The sequence below is a fragment of the Chiroxiphia lanceolata genome, chromosome 5 (assembly GCF_009829145.1).
Source record: "Chiroxiphia lanceolata isolate bChiLan1 chromosome 5, bChiLan1.pri, whole genome shotgun sequence".
Lineage (NCBI taxonomy): Eukaryota > Metazoa > Chordata > Aves > Passeriformes > Pipridae > Chiroxiphia > Chiroxiphia lanceolata.
In genome coordinates, this window is record NC_045641.1 from 52,074,008 (window position 1) to 52,093,847 (window position 19,840).

The 19,840-nt window shown below is 48.3% G+C and overlaps 2 protein-coding genes across 2 annotated transcripts; one reads left to right on the top strand and one right to left on the bottom strand.

Moving 5' to 3' along the window:
* Positions 1–351: 351 nt before the first annotated feature.
* EIF3L (eukaryotic translation initiation factor 3 subunit L) lies at positions 352–10,119 on the bottom strand. Its single transcript, XM_032688630.1, has 13 exons — positions 9,837–10,119; positions 9,711–9,759; positions 9,390–9,600; positions 8,692–8,771; positions 8,386–8,447; positions 7,019–7,088; positions 6,234–6,307; positions 5,257–5,428; positions 4,841–4,995; positions 3,889–4,059; positions 2,421–2,918; positions 1,341–1,421; positions 352–604 (listed from the first exon to the last, which is right to left on the bottom strand). Exons 1-13 carry the CDS (start codon positions 9,867–9,869, stop codon positions 566–568), a joined length of 1,695 nt encoding a protein of 564 aa, XP_032544521.1. The 5' UTR covers positions 9,870–10,119; the 3' UTR covers positions 352–565.
* Positions 10,120–10,224: 105 nt separating this feature from the next.
* ANKRD54 (ankyrin repeat domain 54) lies at positions 10,225–17,844 on the top strand. Its single transcript, XM_032688767.1, has 8 exons — positions 10,225–10,518; positions 10,953–11,000; positions 13,160–13,258; positions 13,709–13,780; positions 14,187–14,234; positions 14,357–14,481; positions 15,347–15,454; positions 16,078–17,844. The coding sequence occupies exons 1-8, from the start codon at positions 10,227–10,229 to the stop codon at positions 16,150–16,152; spliced, it is 867 nt and encodes a 288-aa protein (XP_032544658.1). The 5' UTR covers positions 10,225–10,226; the 3' UTR covers positions 16,153–17,844.
* The last annotated feature ends 1,996 nt before the right edge of the window (positions 17,845–19,840 follow it).

Genomic DNA, 19,840 nt, shown 5'->3' on the forward strand with positions numbered 1-19,840 from the left:
CAATCCTTTTTGGAGTGTTTCTACATCTTAGCAACTAAAACTAAAAAGAGGGGTAGAAAGGCAAAAATGCAAACTTCTAGGAAAGCAGCTACAACTCAGGCTTTTTCAGTGTGTGGTGTAATAGCTCTTTCCGTATTCTGTGAAGACACTGTGGAACAGCTCATTTTCTCCCCATTAACCAGTTCTGCAGCCTTCCCTGTTTGCTGTGCACAGTGACTGTACAGGGCCCTGAAAGAGATCTGCTCCCTTCTGTTACCTGCAACAGCATGGACCAAAGAGAGCACAAACCAACAGCAGCTGCCTATGTCCAGTTATATTCTTCCACAGAGGAAAACTAAATCAGATACCAAATGCTCACCAGAAAAATTCCACCAATTTATTAGATGTCTTGTCCTTGGTGAGATAGCTTGAGCCAAACAAGTCTGCATATTTAAATACAAAAACCCTTCAGAGTCACAGGAGATTCCAGAAATGCCAGAACCCTGAGCTCCCTTCCCTCAACACAAAGAGAATAATCTCTCCCGCCCACTTCTCTGCCCAGGTCTGCATTGCATCCACCGAAGTTTTAGGGTCTCTGGCCCATCTTCTTTAAGGTTCGGTTCAGCTGGAATTGGAGAAAGCAAAGGTCAGAAAAATACATAGTGATTCACATACACTACTGTTCCCCTCAGCAGACTTTATTCAATGCTTCTACTCCAACTCTTTGACAAAGAGAGCAAGTGCAGTGCGTGAAGTAGAAGGGAAACAAGTAAAACTCTCTCCTCCTCTCCAAGACAGCAAAGGAAGATGTGGAGAGAAAAGAGGACTCAAACTTCTAGCACTGGTATCGCAACCCTGTATTGCTCAAGTCCCCAAATCTCAGGATTTTGCTGTCTAAGCTTCCAGTGCACAACAGCCTCTGTTGGGAAAGTGGAGCAGTGACAGAATGTCACCTCCTGGCCAAGCACAATGCTGAGGTCATCTGTACTCCTGGAATCTTTGAGGCTACTTTCTAGAGCCATAGTTACGAGGTTAGAGATATGATTTTGATTGTATTACTGACAGGAACACCGCAATAGTCTAGGGACAATGGAGTCAGTGTCCTTGGACAGTAAAACCCTCTTCCTTTTCCACTGTGGCTCAAATAAGCACTTCTCACAGAAAAACATACCATTCTTCAAAGGCCAGCAGCTGCTGCTTAGAACACCTGCCTTTGCCCAGTGCCTTGCAGAGCAAGGGCTCACCCTGGCAAGGAATCACACAGCTGTCTCACCCAAGCACGGCTACTCCAGGGCCTGCACAGCCCAATGCTTGCTCCATGTTTCTTAGAGAGCTACACAGCTCTGCTGCCCGGGCCTCACCTCCTCAAACTTGTGGATCTGGCGGATGAAGAAGTCTCCATAGCGTCGAGCAACCTTTGTGTCTGCAATATGGATCATGTCCTGGGAAGAGAACAGCATGAGGTCAGGAAAAGGACTGTGCTAGCATGGAGACAACAAGAACTGCTAAACATGAGGAGCAAACTAAGGGGCTTCACTCCAGCCCTGGTTCAGCATCACACATATCTAACCTGTGCTAGTCCCACAGTAACCATTCAGCTTCCTGTGGGCAGCCTTCCCTATACCTTTGCCCGTCATGGGTCCCCAAATCACATTGCATTCACATCTCACATTCTTGCACACACTGCCTATTTTTGTCTCTCTTTGCAGCAGTTTGACATTTCCAAGCCCAATTCATGCTTCCCTCTTTCAGCAGCTAAGAGTCACACTATATAACAGGAGTGCTAGGCTGAGACACAGCATGAGACCTTGCAGGAAGAGGTCTGCTCTAAGAGCCAAGAACAAGGGGCAACCTAGTCTCCTTCCTAGCAAAAAACCTAATGGTTACTGCTGTCTTCTCTGAAAATGAAGTTCTCCAAGACTCTTTGCTACGCCCTCCGCTGCTGGAGCTCCAGTGGCAGTATGGTGACATGTCCATATACCTCATGTTTAGATTCCTCCTAGCCAGAGCTAAATGCTCCTTCAATGAAAAGTGGATCTGTAACATGACCAAGAAACACCCCTGCTTCATCAAGTAAAGGAGAGATGTGGGAGACACCTATGAAATTGACAATTCCACCTGGCCTGCTGACAACACTGTCATTTAATTGTCACCTCCCAGAAAACACTAACAAATAAACAGTTCCCTGTGTCCTGGGGAAGACACTTAGGACCTTTGCTTTTTAGGCATGCCGACTGCCAAAGCTGTCTGTGACATCCCATCAGTCTTTACCCATTGACACTCCTTTTAAGCAGGACTACAACTTCACTGTGGACAGCCAAGTCCCTCACATGGCAAAGGAAGAAAGGATGTTTCACACAGGATGGAGCAAGACCAAGTTCTGCCAACTCCACAATTACCTGGGTGAAAGAATTTCCTAGCCAGCAAGGGCAGATACCAACCTTGTCAATATAGAAGTCAACCTCAGAGGCGGACTGGAACTCTCCGTCAAGGGCAGATATGCCACTGGTCCATACCAGGTTCTTCATCTTGTGCTTGAAAACGAGCAGCTGGATACGAAACTCCTGCTCTGTCAGGTCTAAGAAGCCAGCCAGCTTCGCCACTGGCATAGTGGTGTAGAGCTTGAGGAAGCTACGGATGGTGGAGAGCTGGGCCTGCTGCTGAACCTCATCAGCAAAGACCTTGAGCTGCTGCAGGAAGGGCTCCTTGTGGTAGTTGGGGTGCACGTTGTCGTAATTGGGCACCACAGGGGAAAGGAACTTGGGGCAGGCGTAACTGAAGAGCTCCTCATAGACCTGTGCGTCGCCCTTCTGCATGCGCAGCATCTTGTCCCCGTACTTCTCCCGCAGCTGCAGGTGAATGCTCTCGTCGATGCGCATGGGGTACATGGTGAGGGCGATGGCCAGCAGTGCATGCATCTGCTCATTCTGCTTGTTGATCTGAGACAGAGAGGAGAACCTGTCAGCCTGACAGTGTGCTCAGGCTCCAGGGTGCTGAAGGGAGCCAGGAGCTGCATTTTCCAGAGACAGACTTTTACCCGAAGCACTGATGGTTCTAATGCTCAAGGGAGGCAGCACAATAAGCAGTACCTCTGGGCAAAGCAGACAGATCAAGGCTCTCACCAGTGAAAAAGAGGGCTGGACAAGAGGAAAGTAGAGAGTGAATGCATCCAGAGCCATAGAGAACCTGGATGGCCAGAAGCAGGTTTGACTTCTTTGGTGCAAAGAAGTGCATGGAAGGGAAGGCAGATAGTTTAACAGCCACGTTCTGGCAAGGGATAGTTATCAGGGAGGTCAGTGAAGCAAAAACTGTGAAGGAAGATTTATCTGAGTGTGTAATGAAACAGACGGCTGTGTGGCTGAAAGAGACATACCAAATTTTTGAAGTGTCACAGAATTAAGACTGGCAGGATTTGGCTACACAGAGTTAGAAATAAATCATGAGGATGAAAAGAAGACAGCAGTAGCAGGTGGTAAAACAGGCACCAGAGACAGCTTAGGTGGAAGGAGAAAGGAACTTTTGTTACAGCCATATCTGTGAACGATTATCAGATAATGGAAATATATCCGACAATGGTAGCAACCCGAAGCGCAGAACTGGACTAAGAACATGATTCAGTCTGAAGAAGTGTCAACAAGAAAATCATTAGTAGCTGATATTCAGTAACAACCTTGCCTAGGGGGAGAGTGCAAAGGGAGCTGGGGCAACAGCGTGGGGAACAACCAAAGTAACTACTAACACAGCTAAGAGGAAATATTGCCACAAATGGCAAAGGAGTTCAAAGGATCCCTAGTCACCACTGCCAGCAAAATAAGGTTGGACTATTCAACGTAGGCTATCAGGTGCCAGAGGAGGGGCAGGAAAGAAGAGCTTTTTCTTTTGGGAAGTCTAGTCTATTCTATCTCTTACCATCTCATACTTGTAGGTCGTCCTCTGAAACATGCTCTTGGTCCTCTGGATGTAGAGCAGGATGTTGGCAAAGACACGGATGGCATCCTGGTAACGCCGCATCATAAGGTATGCGAAGCCCACGTAGTAATAGGTGGTCACCTGGCACTCGGGCACCCGGGAGTACATGCTCTGAGAAGGAAGAATCAACGTGCAATGTTGGAGGGGAGACAACAATCCAAACAGTTCGTTACCCAGAACCCAGCCACCTCTGCTTTCACTCCCTTCCCAAATATAGAAAAGAGAGGGTTAATTCAGGATACCTCACCTCCCACCCATCCCTGCAGCAGCTTCCTCACTGTTAATTAGATCATCCCATTTCCTATGTTTTCCAGTTTCAGCTTCCTGCAAGCAGAGAACTCATGCAGTGTGCCTAATATTGGTCTGCTCAGTTCCCTTTCCCCCTGTTTCATTCCACATCCTGTGCCAGACAGCACATACATAGATCTGTGCCAAACATTGGGCCAAGCCCATGTTGCTGCTGGACTTCAGTTAGCCACAAGCAGCACCCAATTCCAGGGCAAAACCACACAAGGCGGGAACAGGCATGGTGAGAACAAAAGCCAAAAATACAAGAATGAGCCACTGACCAAGACAGGAGCAGCGTGTTCAGCTAATTACCACCGTGTTACCGCTTCCATTTCCAATGATATTCCCTGTAACAACACTGCCTTCCCAACACAGCAAACGCCCTAAAAAACTAGGTAATTGTGCTGCAACAGCATCAGGCATTATGATATGGCTTGATTTAATGCCAAAACTCCAGCTGAGCCCAACTACAAACCCCTGACAACTACAGCAGATACAAACAGTATCCTCAGCTGGAAGATTCATTACGGCAATCTTTCACCAGCGTGTTTGAATAGAGGCATTTGGAAGACTGTAAGAGAGGGCTTAGAACATGTTGTACTACCTTCTTGTTGAGCTCGATGTTCTCCAGCACCTTGATGGCTTGGTAGTAATCTCCCAGCAGAGAGTGCAGACGCAGTAGCCCAACCAGGCTGAAATAGCCCAGCATCTTGTAGAGGGAGTGGCGACCATATTCACCAGCCACGCTTTCAGGGTCACCTAGGAAAATAAGGAACCACGCTAACACCCTCCGAGAAAGCAAGCTTGCCTTTCAGCACCTCTGTGTTTACAGGCAAAAGGAGCAAGGCCTCAAATGTATCACCAGCACTTCTCAGCTAAGGTCAACAGAACCTGGTCCCAGCCAATCCAACCCTTGATAATGGGTTTGATCCAGGTCCCAACCAAGTTAACTGAGTTTGGTCAAATCAAAGCAAGGCAGCACAGACACCAGTGCTGCTTGGCACCACCCAGCTAGCTCACCTCCACTTGTATAGACCTCCAGCTGTCGGTTGATGTTGGATTTGTCCACCAGGGAGTGCAGCACATTAAGGACACTGTGGACGTTCCAGATCTTGGGGTTGGAGCGAAGGAAGTCAATTTCCTCTTCAGACTTCTTGGCTGTCTTACAGCGGTACTGGCTGAAAGACTGGAACTGCAGGAAAAAGCAGAGATTCGATGACGAACAGCTTGTTTGCAGACGCTCAGCTGAGTGCACTAAGCTTACAAGTTGCTCACACACATGCAATACAATAAAGTAAAAGTTACATGAAAAAAATAAAAAGAGTTTCATCTGAGATCACCTGGAAATCAAAATGGTAAATTATATCACTTTTAAAGCACGTAGGGAAAAAATGATACAGAACAAAGGGAAAAGGTCAGAAAACAGATTGAAGGAGAGAAATATCTCTTAGACAATTAGGACAGGCAACTAAACACAAATTTGCTGTCTGAACAGGTAGCAAAGAGAATGACCAAATTAGAAGATGAGTCTGCATACACATATCTTTTTTCTATATATGCACATATCCCTTTTTTCATCCTTAAGCTTGACAAGACAGCATTTGAGGAATTACAGGCAGCTCTATAGTAAAAAGTTACAGATAGAAGAATCTACAGAAAAAAACCAACAGCATTTGAGATCTGTACTGCTGCACTCAGAAAAATAAGTGTAAAAATATTTCCTAATGTTAAGATCTTAAACCAGAGCTTATTTCAAAGCAGGTCATCAATCTCTCAGTGCAAGCATAAAGGCCCAACTGACTAAGAAACACAAAACTTGTGTTCTGAAACAGAAATATCCGCAAAAGCTCAGGACTCCCTAAAGAGCTCACCGAAGTTTTTTTTAACGTGCAATGGTATCCTCACTATGAAAATCACAGCAAGAGAAGAGATGGAAAATTCATACAACTAATAAAGACAAAGCCACTCCAAAATGGTCTAGACTTATAGCCACATACCTGGTATATGAATTCATCAATGATATCCCAGAGCCACTGGTTGGGCAGTTCCAGGGGAGCAGGGCCATCGGCATCTGCAAAAGAATAGATGAGAGGCTCAATGCCTTGAGCAAGAACAGTGGCAGAACTGGAGGAGTAGACAAATTAAAGAACACAAGAATTTCCCTGAAATGGGAGATGCAGCAGCAGATGAATGAAGCTTCCAGTAGGGCTGTGATATGTAGCTTCTACTACCTCAGCTGCCTTCACTTTCAAAGACTATGAACATGCACAGGGTTAATCTCTAAAGTGTGATGGCCCTGGAGCAGTGATTCTCAGAAGCTGTACACAGACTGTAGGGGTTTATCCCAACTGATCTAATCTCCACAAAAAGCCTGGCAGGGAGTCACAAACACTAAAATTTGCTCCAAGGGGAGTCAACAACAGTAAACAGTTGTGAAAACACTGCAAGTTCCTTTAGCTTAATTTTTCTTTAGCTTCATTTTAATTTTTAATAAAAGTAGATCAAGCAGTTCTCAGGAAGACAGAAAGCTAAATAAGTTTTATTCTTTACAGTGTTTCAGAAAGCACTGGGAACTATTTCTGCTTTTTATGGTTTTAAATTCATGGATGTAAACTGCTCTTCATTCAGCAAACTCAAACATACAGAAAGCTCGTAGACTACTCCCTGTGCGATCTATACACAAACATGTTGCAGTTCTTCTGACCCTTTCTCCAGCTCCACCCTCTCCATCCACTCTCCCTCTCCAAAATTAACAAACTAGACATGGATTGCAGCAACTCACTGAGGATGTAGTTGAAGAGATTGCAGTAGTTGTAGTAGGATTCAAATCTCTGCTCCAGTGTGGGCCCCCCCTGTAATGAGAAGTCAGCACAGTCTGCTTTATTTTGAGCACCAAAGAGGGAAGTTCATGGGCAACAGCATACAAAGGACACTGAATAGTCACAGCAGTGATCCACCAGCATCACCCAGAAAGCCTGAAATTGTATCACTGTTGTCCCATAGAACATGGCTGACTTTTCCTGTACAGGTAGCTTCTCCCAGGACAATCAAGCAGTCAAAATTCCTGTGAATATTGTGCATTAACCTTCCCTCTTCCCCTCTCTGCTGCCCAGACTTAAGAAATTCCTATACCTTCATCAGCGTTCCTTCCTTCTCCTTTTATGAGAGGCCTTAATAAATCAACAATTCTGTTTCTGGACAACATTTCTAAACACTTTGTCTTACTGGTAAAGAATCACTCTCTTCCTAGAGTCATCTCTCTTGTTCAACCTGGAGACACTGAGTCTGAGAACCACTAACAGCACAATTTGAGAAACCAGTTTCTCCTGCTGAAGCCTTGGATTAACACAGCAGCCTTTTTAAAGTGCTCATTTCTCCACCCTCTGGTCCATAGTAAAATTGCAGTTATTACTTATGTACCCCGTAAGTCATGAGTCTGTTCAGCTTTTTTCCTTAAAAAACCAAGTACTGCAATTTTCTCACTGACTTTAAAGCAGCTTAAATAAAAAAAAAACCTGAGGGATTTGTTTTGTTTCACAGAGCACTATTCCTTCCACTTCCTCCTCCTGTATCCTTTATGGTATCCATACTTCCCCCTTTGCAACACACTCTGACCCCATGAGGGGTTTTTAATCACAAATAATGCACCTTCCTCTTGTGAAACTCCCCTCATCCACCTGCTCATCTGAAGAACAAAGAGTCATGAAGAAAAACACAAAAAAAGCAATTAAAAGGAAAATTCAATTACCTCCCAAAACCTCCATCTTCCCTAACTCACTAACTGAGCAGCACTGAATGTCAATAACAAACAGCTTCTTGAAAATCAGATCTGTCTTCTGATTCATTTGAGCCATCAGGGAATCCTGCACACTCATTATAACCAAGCCTGAAGAGACAGCTAATGAGCCTCAGACAAACAGTCAAGTCTTTCTTGCTTTTCAGCAATCAGTGAATCCTTACCAAACTAACAAAAGGCAAGAATTCTAAGTTTCCCTAGAAGCAATGTGACTTACAGCTCACAAACCCGTAAATCCTGTCTTGCAAAAACTGTGGGACCACTGAAACTGCGGTGGCAGCAAGATTTGGCAAGTTTGCTGGCACAAAGAAACCAGCATTCAACCCACAGGAAGACAAAGGGCCAACACTCACACTGACTTTGGCGTAGATGTGCCTGTAGTACAGCTCCTTGTATAGGATGAGGAAAACAGCATCTGGAAAAGATGACAGAAGGGCACATGAGCAAGCCATAAGGCCTATTAGCCTCCTGCCGCAATCATAAAGGGAAGCACATAAGGATACTTCGCAGTTTGACTCCTTGCCAGGCACCTGCTGAAGGAGTTGCCAGAGTGGACAAAGACAACTGACTCAGGCAGCAGCAACACTGTGTACCTGCTCGCTCATGGATCAGAAGGATTTAGTTCCTTCTCTCTCCAACAACCAAAGAAAAAGACTTACCGTTCCCAACCTGAGGGGCAATGGCCTCAGCCTCTGGCCATGGGGTGTTCTTAAAAAACCTTTCTGTCAGTTTTGTCCAGCTGAAAGACAAGCACACGTGGTATGAAAAACCACTTTTCAGTATAACAGTGATGGAGTTAGAGATGACAACAGAAGCGCCTTGGGTTTGATGAAGGCTGAGCACCACCCCCCCCCCTGTAACTCCAGTGTTGAGGCAAAGAACAAGAACTGCAAACCAAGCAGTTAGTCTTCAATTTATCCCTCAGTCACTGAACAGCCGTGCATGTTACTTTGTTACTTCCACATTTTCTTTATGGAAAGCTGACACAGCTACAAGCAGGAGTGGAAGAGTATCTGTAGGGAACACACACAAAAGTTACACCTCACAGCTTTCTGCAAACTGCCTGGCTAGCATGATTGAGGTCCCTTTTTGTAGCCTCCATACCTGTTAGGCCAGGGCTGATATTCTTCTTCAGAGGGGTCACAACTCACCTATACTTACGTTAGCCTAACAGGCTGGAAATATCTGGGGTTTTTTTCCCCCCCAGTAACCAAACCAAACATATTTTAGAGAAAGCCCAAGTTTGGAACAACACAGGTAGCAGCAAGATTTGGCAAGCCTTTCCTTTTAAGGGCAGGGTGCACTTTCATCCCAGTTTAAACAGTGATTCCCACTTGCAGGGAGGATGGTGTTGTACCTGTTCTCATAAATGTCCTGGATCTCGTACACCTTCTGGTCAATAACATCACTGGAAACTCGGCTGGCCTGGAGCTCGTACACCTTCTGGTCAATGAGATCTGACACCGTCTTGTGAAAATACTGAATGAAGTTTTTGATCACTTCGGGGATCACTTGGTAGGTCTGCTGCTCGTACTGGCGCTCGTAGGCCAGGTCTTGCTTCGGGTCTCCTGCGGGGAAGGTGGAGCAGTGAAGCAGTCGCCGCACGGCCTGGCCCGGCCCCACAGACCCAGCCGGGCGCCGGAGCCCCCGCAGAGGCGCGGCCCAGGCCAGCACTCACCCGTGTGCATGTCATAGTCGTTGGAGTACGCGTAGGGGTCGTAGGCGGCCTGTGGGAAGAGGGCGGCAGTGAGTGCCCGCGAACAGCCCGACCGCACCCCCCACGCCTCACGCTCCCCACCCGCACCTCGTTGTCGTAGTCCTCCCCCGGGTAGGCCATGGCGGCGGCGGCGCGGCGCGGAAAGGGCTCCGGCCGGAAACGCAGGCCTGGGGCGCGCACTGGGACCGGTCTCGGAGCAACTGGTTGATCACTTCCATTGGTTAAAGCAACTGTCTGTCTTCAGCTCCCTGAGCCGCCATGGGCTGCCTGTGGTCCGTCCCTCCCTCTGATAGGAGAACGCGCCTGCCCGTCAGGCTTTCCTGGTCACCGCCTCTCTCCTCGTCTTCCTCCTTGCCTGCGCCCTCCCCATTGGCTGCACGCAGAGAGCGAGGCGTCTCCCATTGGTCGAGCGGATACGGCCCGCCCTGTTGCTGTGGTGACGCCCCGCCCCTCTCCCCCGGCCCGGCCCGTGAGGGGATGGAAGGTGGCGGCGGGGCCGACGCGGCACCCGGCACGGGGCCGGAGCCGGAGTCAAAGTCGGAGTCGGGATCGGAGCCGCAGCCGGAGCTGGAGCCGGAGCCGCAGCCGCTGGTCGGGCTGCCGCTGCTGGAGCCCGGGCTGCCGCTGGGGCCGGCGGCGGGCGCGCCCCTCGGGTACCTGCACGTCCTGTGGCAGCGGGAGGAGCCGGCGGGCAAGATCCCGGCCCGCCGCCTGCGCAGGGCCGCCCGCCTGCACCGCCGGCTGGGACCCACGGGCAAGGAGGCCCACGGTGAGTGGGGGGCGGTGGGGAGCCGCTGTCCCGCCCCGGGACAGCTCTGCCTTCGGCCGGCTCCGCATGGGAAGGGGGTCGGATCTGTTTTGGGGACGACTTGGGAAGGCATCCCTGGTCCTGCCAGGGGAGGGTACCGGTCAGGAGGGTACCGGTCAGGAGGGTGCCGGTCAGGAGGGTACCGGTCAGGAGGGTACCGGTCAGGAGGGTGCCGGTCAGGAGGGTGCCGGTCAGGAGTGGGAGGGCTTCCGGAGGACACGAGGAGAGCTGTTCTTACCCGGTGGCTTGATCTCCGGCTTCCCCTTCTCCTGAGCCAGGAGCAGCAGCGCAATTTGGCCCCACACCTGGGCTCGAGCACCAGGATGGGATGTTCCAGTAGGGAAATGCAGCTTTTTCCTCTGTCCTTCTTAGTAATTGCTTTCTTTTCTCCACAGCTCTGAAAAGGTTGCGTGAAGCTGCCAATAGCAATGATTTAGACACAGGTAAGGCTTCTGTCAGTCCCACTTGGGATCTCTTCCTAGAAGTGCAGTATGTCAAGGACTCTTATTTTAGGAGAGGACAAAATGGGTGCTGATAGTTTGTGGACGTGGTGCTTTAGATACTTCAGATCTAGAAAATGCTCTTTTGGAGCCCAGTTTCATTCTCTGATCAGAGTGGGGCTGGTTATAGTGTTCACTTTTTCACTTCAGCTGGTTCATAGTGTTAATTTTCCAACTGCCTCGAGCTAAATCCGCACTGCACTGTTCCAGCTTCTTTAAAATGTACCTTTTGCCCAGCTGTAAGCAGCAAGAGAGTAATGTTTTGGTTAAGGTGGAAAAACTGTGATTATCTAAGCCATGCCCTGTAAGATGAGGCAGTGTGACCCAGTAGATTAGAACCAGGACCAGAGATGGACTCTGCCTCTCACAGGGAACTCAGAGAAGGCTCATGACCTATCTGTTACTCTCTTTACCCTTCTAGGCTGTGGATTAGGTGGGGGTTGATATGAAGTGTCCAGCAACAATATCTGCCCCTTTTCATTGTTCCTCCTTAGACTGTGCTGTCCCCTCAGCTGTACTTGCCTTTTATCAGGCCAGTCAGTGAACAGAATTGGAAACTGGTTCGACTTGTAGAAAATCCCAGTCCATCAGATCGGGGGGGTGGGTTTCAAGTGTGCCTCATCTTTCAGCTCCACAATACACCTTCTTTCACAAACTAATGGGTAAAGTTCATCTGTGGGTTCTGTCAGTACAGAAGGGCTGGGCTTCAGTCAGTGAGTCGAGCAAGAATGAAAGAACATGGCTTTATGGAAGTCTTGGTTTCAATCCATCTTGGATGTGAAAGACAGGGTCCCCTATTTACAATCCTGATGTGTTTTCTGCACTCTGCAACTTGAGAAAGTGTCTGATGATTAATTTATTCTTCATCAGCAAGTAAACATCTTTGCTGTTTCCTGTGGTGGCATTGGGTGGGAGAGGTTATGTCATTCCTACTGGCTTCAGGGGAGGACTAGCTGAAGTGTTCCCCATTAATGGTTCTCGCTGGGGGCACTCCAGTCTCTTTGTCTTTCTTCTGGAGTATCAAACATCCCCTGTTAACGCCACTTCCATCTTTTCAGGTGTTCCTTTCAGTTCTGTGCCACACTTAAAGCAGGAGGTGTACAGGAGGAAATTCAAATGTGGCTATAATTCGATCTCTGGAAGCTGAGATGAACGGTGACTTTCAGTGGTCTGAGCTATCTAGTTTCTGTCTCCAGTACTTGACAGTCTTGGCTGTTGCAGGATATGCTGCTAAAGATCTCAGAATACAGTGAACCTGTCAGCATTTTTAACAGCTACGTAGTGAGCTCTATTTTATGCACCTGTCAGGGTTACTCTGTCAGGGTGATCTCAAAACAACAGCAGTAATAACCCTTACAGTTGTTCTTACCCATGTTGCAATAGATGCTATTTTTATGTACCTAATCTTTGCAACCTTTACTGGTCTCTTTGCACTGCTCTTGTAGAGTTTGTGCACTCCCCTGCTTGCTACCCATACTGTAGCCACCATTCCCATACTTTTGCCACACCGGGTGTGGCAAAAAACCAGGAGTTTCAGATGGATCTGGGGAGGGGCATAGTCAAAACAGATGTAAAAAAATGGCTTTTCTCACTAGACATAGTTACACTGTGAAACTTTGACCACGGGTCCATGTTGGTGTGAAAAGTTTACACAGGCACAGAAAAAGACCATGCAAATCCATGGGGAAAGCCCACGGATGGGTAGTAAGCACAGGATGCTAACTCTAGCTTGGGAAGTGCCTGAGATACAGATGAGTAAAGCTGAGAGTTAGCCCCACATCCTTCCTATCTTTTTATACTCTTCTCTAGGTATTTGCTGCAGATTGTCCTTGGAGCTTGAAAGTTTGGCTAGATGGATCCTTAGCCATTACAGTTGTTGGCTTATCTTTTGTAGCAACGTGTGGAAGGTGGTAAAGGCTGAAACAGAGGGTGGAGGTTGTGCTGCCTCAGCTGGTTCTGCTGAGCGGGATGCTGGTTCAAGTCCCGTTGACTTGGCAGCTGACAGCACATATATCTACCCCAGAAGAGCAGATAGCATTACCCCTCTCTGGTCAGGTGCCCCTTCAGCTTACCTGCTTTCTTCTCCTCCTTGGTGCTGTCAGTGCAGCAACTCTTGGAGGATGGAACTGACCCCTGTGCTGCGGACGACAAAGGCCGGACCGCCCTGCACTTCGCCTCCTGCAATGGCAACGATCACATTGGTGAGTGGGGAGGGGGAGTTCTGCCTTCCAACCTCTCTGTGGCAGAGATTTCAAAGGATGCTCTTTAGTTTGATTCAGCATGTGACAGAGATTGCTCTTTTGTGTCAAAGTTGCCAGCTGAACTCTGGCCCCAGGGCTTCCCATGTCCCCCTGTTGGAGGGGGAGCAGGACCTCCCAGTTTTAGGGCTGTACTGATGCAGAGGAAAGGGTGTCCTTCCACCCCGTTCTTCCCCTCAGAGCGCCCAAGGGCAGTGGCACTGCCTGACTTTGAGCTGGGTCCTTCTGCATTGCTGCACAACCCCCTGTTTCCTGTCTCAGTAAGGAAGCTGATGAGCTGAAGAGGAGCACCTGCAAGGCAGCCTGGCGGCTGCAACGTGGACCTGTGGCCCATGTGGGCCTGACCTGTGGGGTAAAAGGAAGGGACTGATGTGGTTGTTTCCTTGTTTCCAGTGCAACTGCTTCTGGACCATGGGGCTGACCCAAACCAGAGAGATGGGCTGGGCAACACCCCCCTACATTTGGGTAAGTGCCACAGAGATGAGTTTTGCATGAAGAGAGGTGAGGTGAACACCACCTTACTGTTCCTTTCCTCTCCACCTTCCTCTCCCCTGTGCCTCACAGTATGCATCCCCAGATTTAAGGACCTAGAAGGGGCTCTTTGAATTTCACTAGCTTCACTCCTCACAAAGTTTAGGGTCAGAAAAAAGGTTTGAGAGAATCGATTTCCCTCTCTCTGCCAGCCCCAAGGAGCACAAGCTCTGTTCCAGAGGGAGTACTCAGGCTTGAGTGTGAGGTTATCTTAGCATTTGAGCTGTTCCTCTTTCCCAGGGCAAAGAAGCCCTTTGGGAAGCAGCAAGCTGTGCACTTGAGCAGGAACTCGTTTTTGCTAGTACCTCTGAGCTGTGTGTCCTGTGTTTTCCCTCCCCAGCTGCCTGCACGAACCACGTTCCTGTCATCACCATGCTGCTGCGCGGAGGTAACATTTCCTCTATAACAATTACAGCCTGTCCCTTTCCTGCCTGCCCTGTTGATACTCCCCAGGGACACCAGATCTTGACAACAAATCTCACTTTCTGTCCTTGCTCGTGCATCTTGCAGGGGCCAGAGTTGACGCCTTGGATCGAGCCGGCAGAACCCCGCTGCACCTCGCTAAATCGAAGCTGAACATCCTGCAGGAAGGACTGTCCCACAGCCTGGAGGCCGTACGCCTGGAAGTGAAACAGGTAAAAGAGACAGTGCCATGTTCTGGTAAGGTGGTGCAGCCCCTGGCAGCATCCTGCACCCTTTATTTAAATACCTGTCTGTAGGTTCTTAACCACTGTGGGGAGAGTTTGACTTCCCTTCCATTTTCAGAGACCTTCCTTTTTCCCAATCTCTACTCTAAATTTTTGCAGGACCTCCCTTGGCTCTGGTAGGCCAAGGATGCATTGAATATCCTAATTCTCAGGCTGTATGGAGCACTCCTTTTCTTCAACCACCATGTAAGATAGATGCCTTGTGGCAGGAGAGGGACCACAGCATGAGGCTGTAGCTATGGTGTGCACATGCAGGGACTTTGTATTTCTAGAACAGTCTACCTTGCTCCGATATGTGGAGCCATAGAATAGGAAAGCAGTTGTGAGGTTATGAATGCACAGGGCATGGGCCTCACATCTGGAGCCTTACAGGAGCCACAAGGATTTTCATCCACTGTGCACAAGCAGATCCTGCTGGAGTGGGAAGTCCTTGCTCCTCACAGTGAGGGAAGCTAGCTAGCCATAAAGAGAAGCTTGATGCTTTCGGGGCTAAGCCTTATGCTGCTTCAGCTGGGCCTGTCTCTCTTCCCTGTTCCTAAATCAGACGCAAGGATCGCAAGTAGTCCATCTGTGGCTGATGAATGCTTCTGGTGACTCATTGGGCTCTTGTGCTGCCATTAGTGCTGTGCAGTTGCTTTGTATTTGTTCTTCTCTAAGAATCACGTACTCTGCCATGTGCTGCAGCATCAAGGCTGTGTACTTGGTGATCTAAGTGCAATTTAATTTTTCCTGTAAAAACGCCTCAGTTTGGTGCAGCTCTCTGATGTTTACCTTTTATGCCTCTTGTTTTCAGATTATCCAGATGTTGCGGGAATACCTGGACCGTCTGGGGAGACATGAGCAAAAGGAACAGCTGGATGACCTCTGTTCCAGGTTACAGATGACAAGCACAAAGGAGCAGGTAGGTGTCGTTGAGCTACTGTGACTCACCTTGTGTTGTGGCTCCTGCATGTAGGAGAATGCAATTGCATGAGCAGTGGATGACATTAAAGACATGGTTATGGAAATATTTTTGTTCACGTTGGGTCAAGTGGGCAAGTTACATGATGACTCGTACTCCTTTAGGCTGGAATTCAAAATGCAGAAAGCATTGCTGTACCTAGCAGCTCAGGAGAGAAGCTGAACATCAGGGCCTGTTTGCTTTTTTTCCTACAAAGAATTGACCCTTAGAAACAGGCTTAGAGGAAACAGCCCTGATACCGCTGAGTTTTAGGTAATGCAGCAACATGCTTTTATTTTAAGGACTGGCTAAATCGCACAGGGTGGAGGTTAAGCATCGACCTCCTGAGGAATGGGAAGAACTCTCATTGCCTTACATTAGGGCTTGTTTGATCATGAGGATAAGAGCCCTTCTACGTGATTGTTGGGACCAAAGGGATCCTGTCCTAGCATAAGCTCAGCACAGGCATTACTGGCAACCCTAGTTCAGGGGTAGTCCCTGCTGTGTCGCAGTTTATTCTATGGTGGCGAGTGGCTGTACAGCTGCATTGCCCTGCCTAACAGCCAGCTGTATTCTTCTGTCAGGTGGACGAGGTTACAGACCTCCTGGCCAGCTTCACATCGCTCAGTCTGCAGATGCAGAAGATGGAGAACAGGTAATGGGCTTCCAAATCATCTTCCTGATGCAGCAGGAGAAGCCTTAGAGAGAAAAAAAGGAAGCTGAAGCTTGGTTCCCAGATCGCTGAATAAACATTGCTGCCAGTGGCCTTTCCTGCCAGACTGACTCTCCAGTGGTGCTCAGACTGTTCCTGTTGGTGCTGCCACAGCTGCCTCATGGGGAGGCAGCAGGGTTTGGACAACAGAGGCAAGAGACAACAGAGTGCCGCATCTATGACTTTGGGGTAAAAGAGCTGCTCTACTTTTTATCAGATGGGTTGGTGATGAATAGGATACCTTTTCCAGAGATATTTTGCCTTCTTCTAAGTACTTCAGCTCGATGTAGGTGGTGGCTGATGTCATGTACAGTCACCAGCCCTGACTAGTGCACTCAGCAGCTGGCCAGCATCACAGAAATGCTTGAAACGGGCACTTTTTGCCACCTCCATAGTGCTCAATTGCCTGAGAGACAAAGTGAATACCTTGGACAACAGAAGGCTTTGTGCTGTGAGAAGTACACACGCTTAATTCTGCATGCTAGCAGCTGAGCAAACATACTGCTTTGAGAGACATCCACTGAGGCTTAATCCTCACCTTCCCCAGAGCCTGAGGTCAGAGGGCAGAGAATCTGTCTGGTTACAAATGGGATACAAAGTTTTTCATCACTAGACTAACACCTTCACTGGCCTCATTTTTTTAAATCACTGCTGCAAGTTAGTGCTTAGATACTACAGTGTAACACTTGCAAAAAATACCCAGGTACACAGCTAGCAGGTCAGAGCTGCCATGATGCAAGAATAAGGTTTGGGGGGTGACAATCTTAACATAGTTTTAGGTAGACATCTGCATCTTGCAAAAAAAAACCCCACCATAACTGACTTTTGTGTTTCCTGTTACTGGCAGTCTCAGGCAAGGGGTCCAGTTGTGACAGGAGGTGTTGCACGTGCAGCCGTATTTTTGGGCTGGGATGGATATGGGTTTATGTCTGCCTCAGCAGCACCAAGCCCACTGCTCAGCAATCCTGTGTTTCTTGCTTGTCATGCAGAGCCTTAAGTGCAGTGTGAGAAACAAATCATGACTTCTGCTGGGAGTCTGAAGTGATGCAGCTATGCAGTGAATTGATCTTGCTGCTCTCTCACTTCTGCCGCTGTGGTTAGTAATGAAGATTTAGATTACTTTGTTTTGGAGCAGGGATCATGAAATCCCATTGATAGGGTGCCAACAGCAGCAGGGAGCAGGAACATGCCCAATAATAATCTGAGTTGCTACCTGTGTACCACACCGTGGTAGTGCTGGTAGCCATACCCATTCCACAGCTTGGGAATCACTGGTTTGGAAGAGTGCCTTATTAGGATTCAGCTTAAACATGCAGCAGCCACAGTTTGGAGCATTCTTCAGAGACCTTTAGATCAGCATGCTCTCTGATATCTGCCTCTTGTCCAGGAAGAGATTAAGTGGACCTCTGTGTTCAAAGCTGAGATACCAGAAACAGGCATGGCTTTTAGATGAGTTCATCCATGAGGTGCTGGAGAACATGACTGAGACCAGCAGTCTTGTGGTTGGTTGGGCTGGAGCTGTCACTATGAATAGTGGTACTTCGTTATGATGTGCTGGATGGGAAGGATACCGAGGAGGTGGGAGATAATCTGACCTTTTTGTATTTTAAACTTCAATAAAATCCTGTCAGCCTTTTAAGACTCCTCAGCCAAATTCTGTTTTCCAGAGCAGCCCATTTCTCTTTCTTTACTGTATGTTCCAGGCCCCACGCACAGCACTGGACTTCGTAACTGCTACTGCCATAGCTGGTACCGAAATCAGAAGCGACAACACAAAATTGTTTGAATTCAAACACTGCTCTGTTTGCAGATCAAAGTACACGGTTGCTGACTGACCTTTTCTGATCCTGACTCCTACAGCCAAGAAATCCAAACTTGAAATCTAGGCATTTGCTGTGAAAACCGAACAAATAGAGGAGAGAGATTCTCAGCAGAAGTGCTTCTGCACTCTTGCAAAAGTGTGGAGCTGGTGGGAAGGTAGTGGCTGAATTTGTGCCTTACCCCATACTGGATAAAATGGCTGTGCTGTGAAGAGGCAGCAAAGGGATGAGGGACTGGGGAGGGACATCTGGGCAGTGCAGAGAATTTCCAGTGTGGTCCCTGTGTAAGGAGCAGGTGACTTTCATGTCCAGTCTTTACTTACCCTATTTCTTCCTGTCTTCACAGCCTAGTCTTGGTGTCCACATACACCCAGCTATCAGCGCTTCTGCCCTCAACAGCCTTGTTGCTGAGGAGACCATTAAGGTGCTCAAAGAGCAGGTGGCTGAAATGCTCTTTAACTCTGCAGTTATTTTAGTTGCTGATGTTGTCTGCTAACTAGACACCACTTGGAAGCTTACCTCAAAGCGGGAATACATCTAGCTGGGACTCAGAGTGAAGCTTTTAGCCTCAGCACACGTGATGTTGTCCACAGCTCTTCAAGCCTTTGTCTCACCTGGCACTGGTTTTTTTCATAACAGCTCCTGACAGGGTAAAGGTGGGGGTGCTGCAGACAGCCAGGAGCAATTATCTTGCTTCTTGTGCAGCACTGCTCCCTCCATGGAAGCACAATCAATAATAAAACAAGCAGGGTTATAGGAAGTTTTGCCGCTGCTCTAACAGTAACACCAGGTAAGAAAGACAAAAGGGTATCTGGTTTTCAGTAGGAAAAAAATGCATTGTGTAGGAATCACATTCTGTGAATCACCACACTTAGTTCTGCTTTCCTGCCTCGGGAATGAAGCACTGGGCTGCTGAGAGCCATATCATGTGTTTGGCACTGGATGGAGAAAGTTTTATGTTTCTTTGTATCAGCCGGTCATGCCAAAGCCTTAACTACCCTGTCATGCTCAGCAGCTGTATCTAGACAAGTTAGGTGCTGGGGAGGGAAAGAAGGAAAGAAGAGGTTCCAGGGGAGGAGGAGACGGTGGCTTCACACTAAGAGCTGTTCACTGGCGCTGTCTGGTTTTTTTGCTGCTCCTGGCCTAGAGACTTCAGCTTCTCCCAGCAGCTATTCCCCCCATCCTTGCACCCTGGGCCACAGATTTCTGTGCACAGATTTCCCTGCACAACCCATGAGGCTGGTGGCAGCTTTCTGCATCTCCCTGCAGTGTCTGCTGCAGCAATGGAGAATAGAAACAATAGCACAGGTTTCCCTCTGCTATTTGTTTTGCCGTTTTAATCAGTTCAACCTCTTTATTTTCTTTGTACCACACCATCAAACGCACTTCCCAGATCCCTTCCTGAGCAATGATGCATCCCTGTCCTCAGGGCCATGATATTAACTGGGACTTGACTCTAGGCCTTGTTTCCCCTCACCCCTACCTGACTTCCAAATACCCTCCATTTCCCCTCCTCATTCAGAGCATGGCTCTGCAGGGATGTGCTGAATCCCCAGCTACTGAACCCAGCAGCAACCTCCCTGGCTCTACAGCCGCTGCTGTGCTATAAGATGGTACCAAAGCCAGTGAGTAAAAACTGAAAACCTGCTTGTGTCTCACTGAGGACTCACAGCAGAAACAACAGCCCTGAACAAAACCTCTCAGCAAAGCCACATGGATGTTACTAAGCAAAAGGACTTTCTCTGAAGTAGCCACTCACCCATGCAAGCGAATGTGAAGCGCGCACTGTAATGTGTGCAAATATCAAGAGTTTGT

Excerpts from the sequence above, each read along its gene's own strand:
- ANKRD54 (XM_032688767.1), top strand. The coding sequence starts at position 10,227 with ATGGAAGGTGGCGGCGGGGCCGACGCGGCACCCGGCACGGGGCCGGAG. Across the intron at positions 13,259-13,708 it reads CAATGGCAACGATCACATTG|TGCAACTGCTTCTGGACCAT; the intron begins GTGAGTGGGGAG and ends CCTTGTTTCCAG. Across the intron at positions 14,235-14,356 it reads CACCATGCTGCTGCGCGGAG|GGGCCAGAGTTGACGCCTTG; the intron begins GTAACATTTCCT and ends TGCATCTTGCAG.
- EIF3L (XM_032688630.1), bottom strand. The coding sequence starts at position 9,869 with ATGGCCTACCCGGGGGAGGACTACGACAACGAG. Across the intron at positions 8,772-9,389 it reads CAGGACATTTATGAGAACAG|CTGGACAAAACTGACAGAAA; the intron begins GTACAACACCAT and ends CTTGTCTTTCAG. Across the intron at positions 4,996-5,256 it reads GGAGGTCTATACAAGTGGAG|GTGACCCTGAAAGCGTGGCT; the intron begins GTGAGCTAGCTG and ends TTATTTTCCTAG.